The sequence below is a fragment of the Prunus dulcis genome, chromosome 1 (assembly GCF_902201215.1).
Source record: "Prunus dulcis chromosome 1, ALMONDv2, whole genome shotgun sequence".
Classification (NCBI taxonomy): Eukaryota; Viridiplantae; Streptophyta; class Magnoliopsida; order Rosales; family Rosaceae; genus Prunus; species Prunus dulcis.
Genome location: NC_047650.1, coordinates 30,190,279 through 30,208,272, shown reverse-complemented (window position 1 = coordinate 30,208,272; position 17,994 = coordinate 30,190,279). Strand labels below are relative to the sequence as shown.

The 17,994-nt window shown below is 38.6% G+C and overlaps 2 protein-coding genes across 3 annotated transcripts; one reads left to right on the top strand and one right to left on the bottom strand.

Annotated features, from left to right (window-relative positions):
- The first annotated feature begins 397 nt into the window (after positions 1 to 397).
- On the top strand, positions 398 to 6,556 carry LOC117633388 (filament-like plant protein 4). Of its 2 annotated transcripts, none has more exons than XM_034367027.1 (7): positions 398 to 841; positions 1,404 to 1,489; positions 1,799 to 1,915; positions 2,349 to 2,610; positions 2,723 to 5,165; positions 5,420 to 5,462; positions 5,774 to 6,556. In XM_034367027.1, exons 3-7 carry the CDS (start codon positions 1,814 to 1,816, stop codon positions 6,215 to 6,217), a joined length of 3,294 nt encoding a protein of 1,097 aa, XP_034222918.1. In that variant the 5' UTR covers positions 398 to 841; positions 1,404 to 1,489; positions 1,799 to 1,813; the 3' UTR covers positions 6,218 to 6,556. The 2 variants fall into 2 exon arrangements, with proteins under 2 accessions (XP_034222918.1, XP_034222917.1); XM_034367026.1 differs by having other exon boundaries at positions 518 to 841; positions 1,429 to 1,489.
- Positions 6,557 to 10,425: 3,869 nt separating this feature from the next.
- LOC117614691 (auxin-responsive protein SAUR50-like) lies at positions 10,426 to 11,422 on the bottom strand. The gene has a single exon (XM_034343579.1). The coding sequence runs from the start codon at positions 11,101 to 11,103 to the stop codon at positions 10,786 to 10,788; it is 318 nt and encodes a 105-aa protein (XP_034199470.1). The 5' UTR covers positions 11,104 to 11,422; the 3' UTR covers positions 10,426 to 10,785.
- Positions 11,423 to 17,994: the final 6,572 nt, after the last annotated feature.

Below are 17,994 nucleotides of genomic sequence, written 5' to 3'. Positions count from 1 at the left end.
TGACGGTCCACGTAGTGCCTAGTAGCCGCACTGCATTCAACACAAGACATTATAGTGGTGAGCTGGACTCACTGACCATTCTAGGAGCGGTGGTCCAAACCCAAACCCCGTAAAGTTAACACAATGTAAACATAACATACGCCAAACAGCCTTTTATCAAAAAACAAAAAAACAAAAAAACAAAAAAACAAAACAGAAAAGAAGAAAAAAATGAAAATACGCCAACAGCCTAACAGAAGTTTCTAAATATCGCGTTACAGCTCACCTCTTGCTTCCCGCACAAGCGTAGAGGAGGTGGGACTCCCCCGCCATTCTCTTTGCTCTCAGGGGTAGATTCGTCATATGATCAACCAACTTGGCTGCCAGATTCTTAATTAAGTTAAGAAGGAGGAAAAGAAAAGAACCATTCCCCGATGCTTTATTTAATTTGTTTTTGTTGTTTTCTTCTCCTTTTATTTCTTTTTCTTTTTCAAAAATTTATTACTAAATTGAAGGTGATGGTTTTTGGAGCTTTTTTCTAACGTCTTGCCTTTTAAGTGACACCTAAGTCCGAATATTTCACTCTTCTCGCACGGTCACACCCACCACCACCACACCACCATTTTCTTCTTCTTCTTCTCCTTCATTGCTCTCTCTCTGCTCTTCTGTTCCTCCACCTCCACCTCCACCTCCACCTCCGTCGCACTCTTTTTCTTTCTCTCTCCAAAACCGAGACTTACCGAATAAGTAAATCCGAATTTCGGATCTCCATTTCGGAATATCGGAAAACTCTGTGGTCTCCATCTCGGAGTCTCATACTCTCTCTCTATATCGGAGTGTTTCCGAAGCTGCATTTGTTCCGGTAAGCCGATTCCTTAGCCATTTCTTCACCATCGACTTCTTTCTTTGTCTGTTCATCACTGGCATCTACCAGAAGGTTCTCAGGAAAGAGCGAAAAATAAATTTATACATAAAAATAAGAAATAACAAATACGGTTTTGTGTTTCTGATTCCTCCTTCTTATGTTTTCTGAAAACATGCTCTGGTTTTATGCGAGTTTTTACTCTTATCAAATTGGACATGAAGTTTTTTTTTTTTTCCTTCTATTTTTGTCGGTGAGGCTTCTATGCTGGTTTCGACCGATTTCCTGTTCATCTTTTTGTGTTGAATAATTTTGTTCGAGCTCGGTTTCTCAAATATGGCCATTTATTTCCGTTTTGAATCAGATTTTGAGCTTTTTCAGTGTCAGTCTTTTACTGTTGCTCATCATATTAATTTTGGGTTAAATTACAAATATCACTCGTCTTTCACATTAACAGTCAACAGTTGGACATATATTGTCTTTGTTCAAACTGGATCGAATATATCAGTTTCTTCATAATTATAATTTTTTATATTTAATTTATATACCTTCAATTTTTAAGGTACGGTTGTTCTTCAAATCTGTAGGATCTCCAGCTCAAAATAGCGCCGTGTCGAGATCTCGGCATATTCTCTTCTGCATTAGTTGGTATGTCCTTTTTTATGATATGTATCTGCATTTCTGTCCTCCCAATGCTCTTGCAGGTTCTCTTACCATTGTTTGATTTAGTTGACATTAATTTTTTGTTTTACAAACAGATCATCATGAATATCATTCATTAAAAGATTATAAGAGTAGAAATGTAGACTCGTATTATCAAACATTTCAGCTCATTATATCATTACAAGTAATGAAGTTTCCTTGTTTTTCCTAATCAGTCATTTTTGTTAATCACTTCTTTTGTTTTTCCTTTTTCTCTCAACTAACAATTGTCAGTTTAACTCGTAATTTTTGCAGACATCGCAGTCTAATATGGACCGACGCAGTTGGCCGTGGAAGAAAAAATCTTCCGACAAGGCTGCAGCTGAGAAAGCCGCAGCTGCAGCAGACTCTTTTGCAACCGAGGCAGAGCAAGTAAGTTCTGTCATGATATCTTTTTCTGCTTCCCTTTCTATTGATCAGGATTCAGGAATACCTTTGCCTTTCGAACATTTTGCATATTTGCAACATTGACCCTGAAAGTGGGCACTTCTCATGGGTTTTTGTTACGCAGCAACTTCTGCCTTAGTTTGATGGAATTATTTAGGTCTGTTGTATACTAGTTAATTGGGGCAATATTTATTCATTAAATGTTGTGGGAGACAACCCACATTTGTCACTTGCTACAGCCCTGCCTGATGCATGTATGTATGTATACACAGCCTGGGACACAAACATGCTGCTGTTGAGTTTGTTATTTCTTTTATTTCGATAAATACTGTGCTCACCAGCTTATCTTCTTAGTTTCTTTCGAATTTTGGTGCAACATGTTAATTATTCTCTTTTCTGGTTTGCTTATTACAATCAGGATAAATACAAGAAACCAAACTATGTTCAAATTTCTGTCGAGCAATATTCACATCTGACTGGTTTGGAAGATCAAGTGAAGACTTATGAGGATCAAGTGAAGACTTATGAGGATCAAGTGAAGACATATGAGGACCAAGTTCAGTCATTGGAGGATGAAATTACAGATTTGAATGAAAAGCTCTCCGCAGCCAATACAGAGATGACTAACAAGGAGAGCCTGGTTAAACAGCATACTAAAGTTGCCGAAGAAGCTGTCTCAGGTATGATATTGATATAACCCGACTACAGAAAAATTGAGTTCTTGATCAAATTCTGGTAAAGGATTTCTTGACTTGAGAGAACTTGGTATATTTAAGCACCTACTTCCTGCAGGTTGGGAAAAGGCTGAAGCAGAAGCTCTCGCGTTAAAAACTCATCTAGAATCTGTGACTCTTTTAAAGCTCACTGCTGAAGATCGGGCCTCACATTTGGATGGTGCTCTTAAAGAGTGCATGCGGCAGATACGAAATCTGAAGGAAGATCATGAACAGAAATTACAAGAAGTTGTTTTCAGCAAAACCAAGCAATGCGAAAAAATAAAGCTTGAGCTTGAAGCAAAGATATCTAATTTGGACCAAGAACTCCTAAGGTCGGCTGCTGAAAACGCTGCTATTTCCAGATCTTTACAAGAGCGTTCAAATATGCTATTCAAGATAAATGAAGAGAAGTCACAAGCTGAGGCTGAAATTGAGCTTTTCAAGAGCAACATTGAGTCTTGTGAAAGGGAAATAAATTCTCTGAAATATGAACTCCATTTAGCTTCCAAGGAGCTAGAAATTCGTAATGAGGAAAAGGACATGAGTATGAGGTCTGCAGAAGCAGCCAACAAGCAGCATATGGAGGGTGTAAAAAAAATAGCTAAGCTAGAAGCAGAGTGCCAAAGATTACGTGGTCTTGTGCGGAAGAAGTTACCTGGTCCTGCTGCACTTGCCCAAATGAAGTTAGAGGTTGAGAGTTTAGGCCGAGATTACGGAGAAACTCGACTAAGGAGGTCTCCTGTTAAGCCTTCTAGTCCACACATGTCCCCAGTGACTGAGTTTTCTCTTGACAACGTACAGAAATTTCACAAGGAGAATGAATTTCTCACAGAACGTTTATTAGCAATGGAAGAAGAGACAAAGATGCTGAAAGAAGCTTTGGCAAAGCGCAACAGCGAATTGCAGACTTCAAGGGGTATGTGTGCTCAGACAGTCAGCAAGCTTCAAACATTAGAAGCACAACTTCAAATCAACAATCAACAGAAAGGTTCCCCAAAATCCATTGTACAAATCACCACTGAAGGTTCCTCAAGTCAGAATGCAAGTAATCCGCCAAGCTTGACCTCCTTGTCCGAAGATGGAAATGATGATGACAGAAGCTGTGCTGAGTCTTGGGCTACAACTTTGGGGTCTGATCTCTCTCACATCAGGAAGGAGAAGAGCAATCAAAAGTCAAACAAAGCTGAAAATCAAAACAATTTGAATCTTATGGATGACTTTCTGGAGATGGAGAAGTTGGCTTGTTTGCCAAATGACTCTAATGGAGCCGTCTCCATTTCAGCTGGTCCAAACAATAAGACATCAGAAAGAGAGAATCATGATGCTTCAGGAGATGTCACTGCTGAAAAAGATATCCAATTGGAGCAGCAGCAGGATTTAAGTCCTTTGGAAGGTGATCAGGCATCTTCTAATGTGAAACTGTCTGGATTAAGTCCTGAATCTGATGAAAACCAGCTGCCCCTGGTGAAGCTCCGATCAAAAATCTCTATGCTATTGGAGCTCTTATCGAAGGACACTGATTTTGGGAAAGTTATTGAGGATATCAAACATGTCGTCCAGGAAGCACAAGATACTCTGCACCCGCACACTGTAAACTGCATTTCTGAGGAAGTTCACAGCTCAGATGCCATATGTGACAGGCGGGCAAATCCTGAGGATTCTGGCTTAACTACAGAAAAGGAAATCACTTTGTCCCAGCCAGCCAGGGGGACCATGGAGCTAATGAGCGAAGATCTGGCATCTGCCATTTCTTTGATTAATGACTTTGTGCTATTCTTGGGCAAAGAAGTGATGGGAGTGCATGACACGTTTCCTGATGGCGATGAATTAAGCCATAAGATTGAAGAATTCTCTGGCGCATTTAATAAAGCTATTCATGGAAACTTAAGTTTGGCTGATTTTGTTCTTGGCCTTTCTCATGTTTTAGCAAACGTCGGTGAGCTGAAATTTAATGTTCTAGGCTACAAGGGTGTTGAAACAGAAACTAATAGTCCTGATTGTATTGACAAGGTAGCATTACCGGAGAATAAGGTAGTTGAGAAGGATTCATCAGAAAGATATCAAAATGTTTGTGTCCACATTTCTAATCATTCCAACCCTGAAGTTCCTGATGATGGAAATCTAGTCTCTGGGTATGAATCAAATGCGGCACCATGCAAAATCTCACTGGAGGAGTTCGAACAAATGAAATCAGAGAAAGATAACCTTGCAATGGATTTGGAAAGATGTAATGAAACTCTGGAGATGACAAAGTCTCAGTTGCAGGAAACTGAACAGCTTCTCGCAGAAGCTAAATCACAATTTGCTTCTGCTCAAAATTCAAATAGCTTAGCTGAAACGCAGCTAAGATGTATGGCAGAATCATACAGGTCACTAGAGGCACGGGCTGAGGAATTAGAAGCTGAACTGAAGCTTCTGCAAGTCAGAACTGAGACTCTGGAAAGTGAGCTTCAAGAAGAAAAAAGAAATCATCAAGATGCTTTGGCCAGATGCAAGGAACTTCAAGAGCAGTTGAAAAGGTTAGTTGCAATCTTTGTTCCATGAGGTGGCATCTGCCATATGTACTTTCAGAACTGAAGCACCAGTCTACTTAATTAGTTGCATTATATCCGCATTTTAAAAGTAGCTATTTATATGTTCCAGAAACTAGTGTTTTTAGTCCTTGCACTTGCATGACACTGTTGGTTGAAATTGAGTGAAAAAAATTAAACTATTTACTTGGTCTCAGGTTTTGTGATTGTCTCTAACTTCTGCATCTCTTAATCTTCTTTAGGAATGAGCTCTTGGCAGCTGAGACTGAATTCAAGACCAAACAGGTGAGGCTACGTTCACTTTGTGCTTCTAAAATTGGAGTTGGAGAGACTGGCTTTTAACAACTTGAAATGTCGTAGGAAAAAAAAAACACCAGATATTTTCAATCATATCAAAAGAAGTATAGATCAGTCACTCAAGAATTTGTCCTTAGGATCTCTTATCCCGAATATATTTTTATTCAAAGCTCAGTTCAACAGAATTCTAGAACTAATTGGGGTTAGCTACTAGTTTTATTATCTGTCAGTTAGCCCTTGTGCATGCTTTTGTATTTTCAAGATGCTAATAGTTTGAACTTGATATTTTGTCGTTACAGGACAGGGAGTTGGCTGATGCAGCAGAGAAGCTTGCCGAGTGTCAAGAAACCATATTTCTTCTAGGCAAGCAGTTGAAATCTTTGCATCCGCAAACAGAGCACATGGGATCTCCATTCAGTGAGAGGAGTCAAAAGGATGAAGGGTTCACTGAGGACGTACCCACTACCACGGTGCGAGACTCAGATCAAGCCGAGATGGAAGGCACTGCTTTTGCCAATGTAAACAGAGTGGGCAGCGAGTCACCGGTGAATCTGTATGACACCCCATGTAGCCCCTCCGATACAGAGGCGAACACTCTCTTGAAATCACCAGTCAATTCCAAATATCCAAAACACAGGCCTACCAAGTCAACTTCCTCATCTGCCTCTTCTACCCCAACACCAGAGAAACATCAACGCGGCTTCAGCAGATTCTTTTCCTCCAAAGCAAAGAATGGTTATTAGACTTTGCAGCTCGAGAGCCCGAATAATATATATTGGTGGTTGGAAAGACCGTTAAAAAGTAATAATTAGAAGCAGCACCAAAGATGGAGACCTCCATTCGTGTCGTGTGATAGAAAAATCATTTGTTGGGAATTCCTAGGTGTTTGAAGCTTTAATCTGAGGGGAATACTTGTGAAGGTCAGGTAATTTTGTAACTAATGGCTCTGTATATGATATCCATCTGTTAATTTGTTTCTCTCTCTTGCACACCTTCTGTATTTTGGTTAATTCAACCATGACATAGTTTATGGACTGCTTCAAAGTATTTGAATATAATGTATGTCACAGTTTTCATATGAATTCGTTCTTCTTGGCAGAAGAGCTCTTCTTCTTCGGAATTTTGCTTCGGCCATGGGCTTTTAATTTATCTGGTCTTTGTATCCAGGTCTACTGGATTGAAACGTCTAATGGATATGGGTTCTTGTGATAACCCATCGGGGTTTATGGGTTTGGAAAGAATAATGACATGGGCTAAGTAGTTGGTCGAATAGATATAGGGTAGGTAGCTCTACCGTCACATGGTGGTCATCCCCGACTCATATGAAATGTTTTTGGTGTCACCGGTTGTATACACCCATAAGTTTATTGCTCTCTCATTATATACGACTAAGACATTTTCGATCTCCCGGAATTTGAGTACAATCCATCATACACTAGTAGAATTTTGTTTCTTTTATAAGCCCAAAATATTAAGTTTTTTCAATCGATTTATTGACACTTTTTAATTGATATGACTGTTCACCTCATCTGCCACACAAGGTGTTATGAGAATGTAGTATACAAATGTCATAAGAATAATATTATTTAAAAAGAAGGGTTCATGAATCATCATGAGGTTTTTGGTGTCACAAATATTGGGGAAATGTTCCGCTTCAATTAAGGCTAAAGTTTTGGCCTCGATCATGTTCTGCGTTCGTCAGGCTGTATCACAAGAATCGTTCTTGTCGCACGACATCCTTTTTACATGCATAAATTGAATGGTTTGAGGGAGATTTCTGTTTTGTGCACAAAATGTTGTGAAATAATGGTTAATTGTTGTTGTAACTTTCAACAAAGCTGTTAGTTGCATTAAGTAATTCCCTTGAAACAATTACTGTCGATTTCATGAAAGCCCATCCACAGTTTCTGCAAAAAAAATTGTTACAAAGATTTTATCAGTCAAGTGATTAATAATATCACTTGTTTGTACCACTGCATCTTTCTTTGAATTTTGTTGTTGTCCCTTTGGTTTCGTGTAGGACTCTTTCAAAGTTGGGTTGAAATATCTAAGGGTTGGTTGAAGAGCAGTTTGCTGCTCAATCGCTCAAAAAGTTGAAGATGAAGATACAGGAAAAGGAAGGAAATGTGGTAGCCCACGATTTGCCAGAAGAGAAACACAGAAATGTGATATATATGAACCAAGTTGAAAATCCAACATGCCTACCCTACACACCTCCCAACATACATGGCTCTCCTTGTCCAAAACCCAACTCTCTGACTCTCTCCTCTCCAAAAGTAGATAGCAAAAGCTTTATGGTCAAAGCTCAGATTTCAAACAAACCCACTTCAAAATACATGATCATGATTCATACATAATATGAATACAACAACAGCAAACTTGTACAGTCTAAACTAAAGATGAATAATATCATCCATGCAGCATTTAATATGAGCGCACCGTGCACGTACTTCTCGTTCGCCTCTCCTCTGCTTTTTCGTGTTGACATTTGTTTTTCGGTGCTGTCAATTCAAGATGTACAAGGCTTGACTTGATTGATGAGTTTGCTTGCACATCATTCCCTTTTTTTTCTTTTTGAGTTGAAAAAACACCAATGGAAAGGAAAGTGGTTTACCTCATTTTATTTACTACTTTTCCCCTTCATCAGTAGATAGATTCATGCGAAAGTTATTGCCTTTTTCAATCAAGAGACATAAGATTTTTTTATATATATATATAAATATTTTAGCAAGACGTTTCTTTCAATCCATCTGGATGGAAATTATAATATTCATGATCTGAAAAGAAATCAATGAGAATTAAAGGAAGTTAGGAAAAAGCCCTTTCCTTAATTATTCAATTATGCCATGCTTGTTGTTGCCTGCTGGCTGCTGATAATAATGGTGACTTGAGAACTACTTGATTTGATACTTGCATTGCATCATTGAGTGCTGCTGCTCTTCATCTATCCCCTTCTAAGTTGTATTATTAGTCTTCAGTTTTCCATGTTATTATAATCACTAGTTATTTCCCTCTTGTTGTAGTTGTTAACTGCTTGGAGTGGGGAGGGGAGCATATTAATATTATCTGAGTGTTAATTTTACACTGTTGATTATATGTAAATAAATATAATGTGTTTCCTTCCTTGCTCATCCTCCTACTAATTAATACGATAGGCTATAGGGCTATAGAGCTATAATACATGTGAAATTTGTCTCTTTTTCAACAGAGTGGTCCCGGACCCTCCTCCATCCATCTTCTGTTGGCTTTATTACAATATTTGATTAATTAAACCCGCCATTCATGGTTAACTGTATAAAAATCAACTACCCACTAAATGCATGATGAGGGCTAAGATTCATGGCTTCTTTTGCTAATTCCTTAATTAGCAGGGATTAGGGAGGGAGCGTGATACATGAACATGCACAAAATGGCAGATGCAGCATGCTTTTCGAGTCAGTGGTAGCTTCTAAACTTATTAAAGTTAAATATTTAATTAATTTGTGTGTAATTGGAATTGGATACAGCAGAAAGCTTTGCTTGCTTGCTTGCCTGCCTGGTTCACTGAATATATATCTCTCTCTTTTTCTAATTTCATGCTTTCCTAGTAAACGGCCTACTTCTGAAAAGACTCTCCTCCACTACCACTAGCCCAAGTAGCCATGTTCTGTTTCAAACTTCCTGCTAAACAGTAGACTGATGACCTCCCCAAGTCAAAGATTTTAAGCAGATCTTGGGGCCTCCTGCCTTACCATTAAGTATAGATGTTCGGTTCATTTTAGCCCAGACAAATTATGTTAGAGAAAAAGAAAGCGAGAATCTTTTTCAAGGCATGGCATGGGCAATTTCTTTGTATATTCTAATTTACGTTGTACAATTTTATCATATATCTGGATTGTTTTGTCATTGTCTTTCGTCCATCCATAAAATGTTTTCCCTATAATTTCCATGTGCAGGTGGGATATGATCTTATCTTTTCCGTTTTCAATAGTATATCCCATAATTCCTTTGATCCGTCAAACCAACAACCTAAGGAATTATAAGCGTATCCTTTAGAAAAACTTTAATTTAATTTATAAAAAATAAAAATAAAAAGCATAATGTGACATTATTTTAAGTTTTACAAGAACAAAGCAATTACTTTTTCAGTTTTCAACTCAACAACCGGAAAAAGTGAGTTGGTTCAAAGGGCACAAAAAGTCCGGACATCGATGCGATGCGAGAGAGCATGTACATGTACGGTATTTGAGTACAGTACACTGCAAACTGGAGAGACTGGAGGACTCGCTGAAATTACCATTCTACCCTACAATAACGCTGTGTCTGGAGAGACTGGAGGACTCGCTGCAGCAACGGATGGAAGAAGCTGATAATAATCTTTTAATTCCTTCCTGGTCCAAGCTCCAACAGTGGTATTGCTATAAAACCAAACATTTATATGGAGGAGGAGAAGGTCAAGTGGGTCTGAAATCTGAACCATCCATTTGGTGGGACAGCAATTAAAGGTTGCTATAATGCAACATTTGGACCAAATTCAGCAGAATATTCCATGTTATTGCTACCCCCACCCCACGCCCAAACCAAACTATAGAAAATGAAGTGCAGAACCAGATTTTCATTGGTGAACAACCCTAAAGACATACATGATACATGGATGCAGATTCAGGGTACTAGTGGTGTTTTGAAATTTGTAGACTGACTGACTGACACAACACAACATTGTGCAATACTTGATGTGATGACCCTCAAATCTAAAACAGAACATGCATGATCGTATCGATCTGCTCCATATTTTATGTTGCTTGCTTGCAAAATATTTCTCAACAGAACAATCCGTTAAGAATCTCTGTTGCTGTTTAACAGTTTTAACCGCTAAACTGTTGAGTAAAGTTAACCAGAGAGAGACAGAGCAGCATAAAATATGGGTATGCACGCACATCAGACAAAACCCAGAAAAGAACACAAGAGCAGGTGAAACAAGAAAAAGGGTGACAACCCCAATTATAATATTATTAATATTCCTTCTCCCACAGGGTACATTGGTGTACGTACAACCCCACACCACCACCGTGAGGAAAGTTTCAAACTTGATCAGATTTACAAATTCCAAACCCCGATAATATAATTTCAATGGGTTTTTCTTGAATTTCTTTTTGGGTCAGACAGAGAGAGTTGTAATTTCAAATTTGTAAGAGAACAATCCCATAACAGAGGGGGGAAAAAAAGAGAAGCAGTAAAGCAGCTTCATCTTGAATCTTCAGCCATTTTCTCCCAAAGCAACTAACAAGCAAGGCTAGGCTAGGCTAGTGGTGACTTGAAAATCTTGTCTTTTTCACCTGAGCATGGATGTTAATGACTGAAAAGCAACTTCTTCACAAGGAATTGTGAGACCCATGTCGTGGTCAAATCCAAATTCTTCTTCTGCTTGATGAAGCAAGCTTTGGAACTCGGGGCGAGTTAAGAAGGAGATTGGGATAATGTATCTGCTTCTGTTTTCTCCAACATAAACCACAAAATGGCCCTTGGGGACATCCAAAGGGAGGCCTTGTTCATCATAGTGTTGCTGTTTCTTCCCCAAGCTTGAGCACCTCTTGAGAATTTGCTTCAGCACAGCTGTTTGTGGAAGTCTGTTTGATTTTCTGATAGCCATTTGATCTGTTTTTCTTTTTGAGTAGCTTGTGTCTGTTTCCTCAAATCAAAATCAAAATCAAAATTAAAATCAAATTGAGGATTTGGAGTTTTGAGTAAAAGGTGAAGAAGGTAGAGGGGGTGCGTGGGGGTATTTATGGTGAGACACTGAGGCTTGAGTTGAGAGGGGAGAGAGTAGAGAGAGAAACAGTCATGTGGGGTTGTAGGGATATAAGACACAGAGAGGGTGTTTATAGGTGTTTGTGTGAGCTCAGAGACATGCAGGGAGCCAACCCCATTGGGTTTACATCCCCTTGTTGCCCTCCCAAAGGACAACTTGGTCCCTCTTTCCTCTCACTGACTTCCTCACATTTCAATTTTCATGTAACTCTCTCCTCTCCGGTAATAAATTTGTCTTCATTAATGTCCTTTCACTTTGAGAAACATCCCACCAATTTCCTACTATTGCTCCTTTTCAACTTATTTACTTTATTTAGTCCTCTTCCATTCAAAATTTTGTCCCAGGATAAAAGGGAAATAGGGCAATTTCCTGGAAATTGATATTAAAAAGTAGTAAACTCTAATGCTATGTCCAGTCCAGTGTGTACTAGTCTAGCAGCCTGTAGCTACAACTTTTTCCAATTCTCATGCTCTCTGTTTAGGATGCTATTTTTTTCAAGTTTCAACTAAGGCCATTTTTAGTTATAGGACTAAATGTGGTTCTAAATGTGACAGTAATTCAGAACTGGCCCTAAATGTGGCCCGGTTGGAGGGCTAAAGGGCCAAATGTGGCCTCCAACTTTAGCCAAAATTTTGTTTTGTCAGTAACTGGAGATGAGTTTTGCATTATTTTAGGACTATATTTAAGATATATTCCATTATTTTCCCAGTTGGGTTTGTCTCCTCTTTTTGTGTCGTTTTACACATTCTTCCATAATTTATTATTATTTTTTTGTTTCAGCTTTGAAATCCCCCAGAGCCCATTGGTAACTTTTCCCACATCCCTCCCTCTCTCGCTTTCTCAACAAGTCACGAGGACCTAAGCATTGTTGTTCTGATTCTGAGTTAATTATTCCAGGCCCTGGCCCATGAACAATTCCGCTTGCTAATTGTCAATAGTTATAAGTTATAACCTAATAAGGCTTTTAAGTAAAACTGGTAATTTCCTAATCCTAGACCCAGTCATAAACCATTATTTCCATTCAAAATGAGTTAATTGAAAACTGCATGTGCATGCATGTAAGCGTACGACCAGTTGTAGGGCTTGGTCATCTTAAATGCCGCTGGGTTCATCATTTGGTGTGTTGTTCCTACTGTATATAAATCATTGGCAGATGAGAGGTGCAGTTATTCACATGCATATAGCTAGCTAGTGATGCATTGCTTGCAGGATTTCAACGGGTTAATAATCCCGAGCCCCACCACCCCCACCCGCGACAGCAACGTACATTACACCAAAATAACAATGAATCAATTGACCAGTTACAAGGATCATTATTCTTAAACCTTTCTGATGGTATCTGCTAAAATATGAATATGGTTTGAATGTATTAGGTTATCTTTATTATTCTTCATAAGGAGGTATATATAAGAGTTTACATGTGCTATACAAGGAATTAAATACAGTAAAGAATTATGAAAGTATCTCATAATTATATAATGATTTATAAACTATATAAAAATAGGAAAGTAAATTCCTTAATTAATAAGGAAGTAAATCTCCTTGATTAATTAGGAGACTCACATCAACACTCCTCCTCAAGTTGGTGCATATGTGTCACAAATGCCCAAATTGGTAAGTGAGTCATAAAATACTCTTCCACAAACAGCTTTAGTTAAGATATCTAACAACTGATCTTCTGATTTTACAAATGGTAGGCGAATGATCTTCTTCTCAAGTTTTTCTTTGATAAAATGTCTATCCACCTCAACATGTTTAGTTCGATCATGTTGAACTGGATTATGGGCAATATCGATGGCTGACTTGTTATCACAATGTAACTCCATTGGCTTTTCTAGCTTGAACCCCAATTATGTCAATAGTCTTCTTATCCATAGTAATTCACAAACTCCTTGAGCCATTCCTTGATACTCTGCTTCAGCACTAGATCGAGAAACTACATTTTGTTTCTTACTCCGCCAAGTGACTAGGTTACCTCCCACAAAAGTGAAGTAACCTGAAGTAGAGCATCTGTCAGTAACGGAGCCAGCCCAATCAGCATATGTATATCCAACAACTTCGAGATCTCTATTTTTGGAGAACGTTAACCCTTTCCCAGGTGCTGACTTTAAGTATCTTAAGATTCAATCAACTGCATTCCTATAGGACACACTGGGTGAATGCATAAACTGACTAACCACACTCACAGCATATGCAATATCTGGTCTTGTGTGAGCTAAATATATCAACCTTCCAACAAGGCGTTGTTATTGTTCCTTATTGGTTGGTTCTTGATCCATGTCTTCACATAACTCGTGATTCATCTCGATAGGTGTATCAACAGGTTTGCATTCTAGCATTCCTGTTTCAGTGAGCAGATATAATATATACTTCTTTTGAGACAGAAATATACCAGTTGTGGACGTGGCTACCTCAATTCCTAGAAAGTACTTCAGATCACCTAAATCTTTCATCTCAAATTCTTGAGATAAATACTTCTACAGTTTCAGTTGCTCTCCTGTGTCGTTTCCAGTTACGACTATGTCATCCACATAAACAATCAATGCAGTAAGTCTTCTTCCATCACGCTTCAAGAACAAAGTGTGATCTACATTACTCCGAATATATCCAAAATTCTTCATGGATTTAGTGAATCTGCCAAACCTTGCCCTAGGGGATTGCTATAATCAGGCGACCGGTTGCTATAATCAGGCGACCGGTTGTTTTCAGTCTGAGACGTTTCTGCAGGAAAAAATTCAGAAATTGGAAAAGTGTTAGCATTTTGATCCTCCTCCTGGACGGCTGAAAAATATATGTCGAATTTCCAGAACACAACATCCATAGAAGTATGGACTTTCTGACTCGGATGATGATAACACCGACACCCATTCTGATGAGGTGCATAGCTGATGAAAACACATTTTTTGGCACGGGGATTCAATTTGCTGTGTTGGTGATCATGTAAGTGGACGAAGACCACACAGCCAAAGATCTAGGGTTCCAGGTTTTTGGTATGAGGTATTTGGAGATGGTGGTAGAGTGTTTGAAGAGAGGTTTTGGAAATTGAGGATACTTGAGGGAATTCGATTGATAAGGTATGCTGCAGAGAGGACGACTTCTCCCCAAAAAGACCGAGGCATATTCGCACCAAAAAGAGAAGCACGAACCACTTCCAATAAGTGTCTATTCTTTCGTTCAGCCACACTATTCTGTTAGGGAGTGTAAGGGCATGAGCGTTGATGTATGATGCCATGATTTGGTAAGAACTGATTAAGATCATGGTTGAGAAATTCTTCGCCATTGTCAAACCGAAGAACCTGAATTCTAGTATAAAATTGTGCCTCTACCATTTGATAGAACTGTTGAAATTTGGAACTGACTTCCCCTTTCGTTTGGAGAAGAGAAACCCAGGTCATACGTGTGCAGTCATCGATAAATGTGACAAACCATCTAGCTCCCCCAGGAGTGGTAATTTTAGCCGGTCCCCAAACATCAGAATGAACAAGAGAAAATGGAACCAAACTTTTATGTGAACTTAAGGGAAAAGGAACACGATGACTCTTGGCTAGTTCACAGATGTCACACGTAAAACTGGAGATATCTAACTGGGAAAATAAGGAAGGAAATAGCTTCTGTAAATATCCAACAGACGCATGTCCAAGACGTCGATGCCATAACCATACTGCGGAAGTTTGCTTCTCAACACTTGTACCCCCAATTTTGTAAGCTTGACTAAGGCTCGCTTCACTGTCAGAGGCCAAGTCCAGATAGTAAAGTTTGCCCATCCTAGTACCACAATCAATCGTATTGCTGCTGAGGATGTCCTGAAAAACACAATGAGTAGGCCAAAATGTTACAGTGCAATTCAAAGCCGTAGTAATTTGGGCAACATACAAAAAATTATGATGTAAAGATGGAATAATCAACACATAATCTAGAGAGAGAGAGAGAGAGAGAGAGAGAGAGAGAGAGAGGGAATCCTCCCTAATTACTGGGGAAGGGGTACCATTGGCATTAGACACCACCAATTGAGAAGACGGTGTATGAGAGGTACATTGTCCAGGATCAAAGGTCATGTGATCAGTGGCTCCGGTGTCAATGACCCAGATGTGTTTCTTTGAAGAACTATGCAAAACATAATCATGGGAACCTGTTGTGGCAATTTTGGAGGATGGGGAACTGAATGCATTGGTTTGGGAAGATAAGACGATATTCATGGCAGTGGAAGGATTTAAGAATAAAAGAACAAAAAAAAGAATTTGTGTTTAGGGCTTTGGGATAAGAGGATATGAAGATTCGGGTATGAAGATTTGAATCTGAAGCAGTAAATATGAGGAATTTGATTTAGGATTTGGGTGTGAAGAAATTTGATTTGAGGATTTAGGGTTTGTATTTGAAGAAATTTTGATATAAGAATTTAGAGACAACCGAGGATCGATTACTCTGATACCATGCTAAAATATGAATATGGTTTGAATGTATTAGGTTATCTCTATTCTTCTCCATAATGATGTATATATAAGAGTTTACATACGCTATACAAGGAATTAGGAAAGTATCTCTTAATTATAAGATGATTTATCAACTATATAAAAATATGAAAGTAAATCCCTTAATTAATCAAAGAAGTAAATCTCCTTAATTAATTAGGAGACTCACATCAACACATTAAACATTTCCTTGAGAGACTTTTCTGGTAAACACACACAAGGAGAACATGAAACACGAGCATTGAAGGTGCTTGTACTGCCTTAAGTAGGAAAACAAGAAACAGAGACCTTCGCAAACAGAGGGAGGATATAAACATAGACGACCTACCGGTTCCAGCCACATTAATGTTCAATTTGAACACCAGTAGAAAGAAACTCAACCATAAAATAAAACCATTAAAATTTGAGCCAATTACGCAAGCAAAAAACATGTATCCAAAATTCATGAAAAGGGCTTCTTAAAGCGAAAGCAAGTAAGAAAAGCTAAACTAACAGAATTAAAAGGGCTGGCAAGCTGGGAAATGTGGGGTCTTTTTCTTGAAGATATTCTTCTTCTAGCTCCTTAATCTAATATAATGAATTAGCTTGAGGATTACACGGCAAAGAATTGATGATAGACGTGTGTAATGTGTTGTGGTCCTTGTGCTAGTACTAGCATCAGTACATCCAATACCAAGACAGACAGGAGCCTAGTCATAATCAGCTCTGCCTCTGGCTGGCTCTATGCATAATTAATTAATTGGTATGAGGTGGATTCATTCAAGAGAGATGCCACTGCTGATTGCTGATTGCTGATTGCACCCCCACCCCCATGTTCTGAGGCCCAGAAAACAGCTTCTGTTTCTCAACTATAACAATGCCCTTTTAAATGCTGATATACGGCTATGTCCTGCAATGTCCTCTCTGTTTTTTTTTTTCCCAAGCTGCAATGTCCTCTCTTCAGTCTTTACTAAAAGTTTCTCCCTTTCCCATTTACCAACCATCTTAATATCTTCAGACCAAAAAAAAAAAAAAACCATCTTAATATCTTTTTATTATAATATAAATGCATAAAAGAGGAGTGAAAAAATCAGTTCATTTTATTTATAGTACTTGGGTTTCGACGGCTATGATTGCATTGCATGCGCCTACTACATCACGTTCCCGTTTACAGAATTAACAGACTCATCATCATGATTCACGAGTGGTTAACCCAAGACTTGACAGTTGATTGATTGCATTTGGAGGTCTTCATTGCAAAGCGTGTTCATATATGTCAAATTTATATATCGATTGTTAATGTCTATAAATTATAATTTGCCCCCAAAAACAAAACCAAGGAAAATATTATTAATCACCGTCACACTGATATTTTCAAACTGAGTATAAATGAAGTACGTGAGAAAATTGACTTGATGACTAAAAATAATGGTGAGAAGCTAATTGAGCTGGTATGAAATTGGAGGCTATAAATGCAGAGTTTTGACTGGGCCATAGGCTTTGCAATGTTCAAAAGAAACTACCCCCCATGTTCTGCGGTTTAGATTGGCTGGTAAATGGAGGATAAAAACAGCGAAACACGAGGATATGGACCCGCCATTTGTAACCCAAGCACACTCACTGACTGAGACGACTATATACTGGGCTCTCTCTCTCTCTCTCTCTCTCTCTCAATTACCAACCGCTTCTTTTTTGATTTAATTCTAGGTCCAGACTCCAGGGTAGAAATTAGAAAATGCACCAACTATCACATGTCTTTTCCCCCAACATCTCTCTTCTTCTTTGTAAAGAAGAATGGACCACACAATATTAAGGCACTTGTTACACTTGAAGCTGAAAATAAAATCGCCCAAATGTTGTTGCTTTGTTGATAGGATTCCCTCATAATATTTGGTAGGGAAATGGTTCTCATGACTCATGACTCATGATGCAGAGTGAATAGAAAACGATCCTTCATGTTCATGAAATGCCAATCAGACACAAAAACATGTTCCACAGTCCACACTGAGACTTAAGAAAAGTTTGAGTTCGACTACACTTTGGTGCCAAATGGCATAAAGCTACATATTGTACCATATGCCTCTCTACCTACACTTGACCTACATCTACATATAATCTGAACCCTACATCGTCTCATCTATACCATAATCGATCTATATCAAACCCATTAATCTTGCTTACACTAATATGCAAACGTCTCTCTTCAAATTCAAATTTGATGAGAATGGAATTTATGGAATGGCCCCATTACAGCTCACCTTGGAACTCAGAGCACCAAAGGACT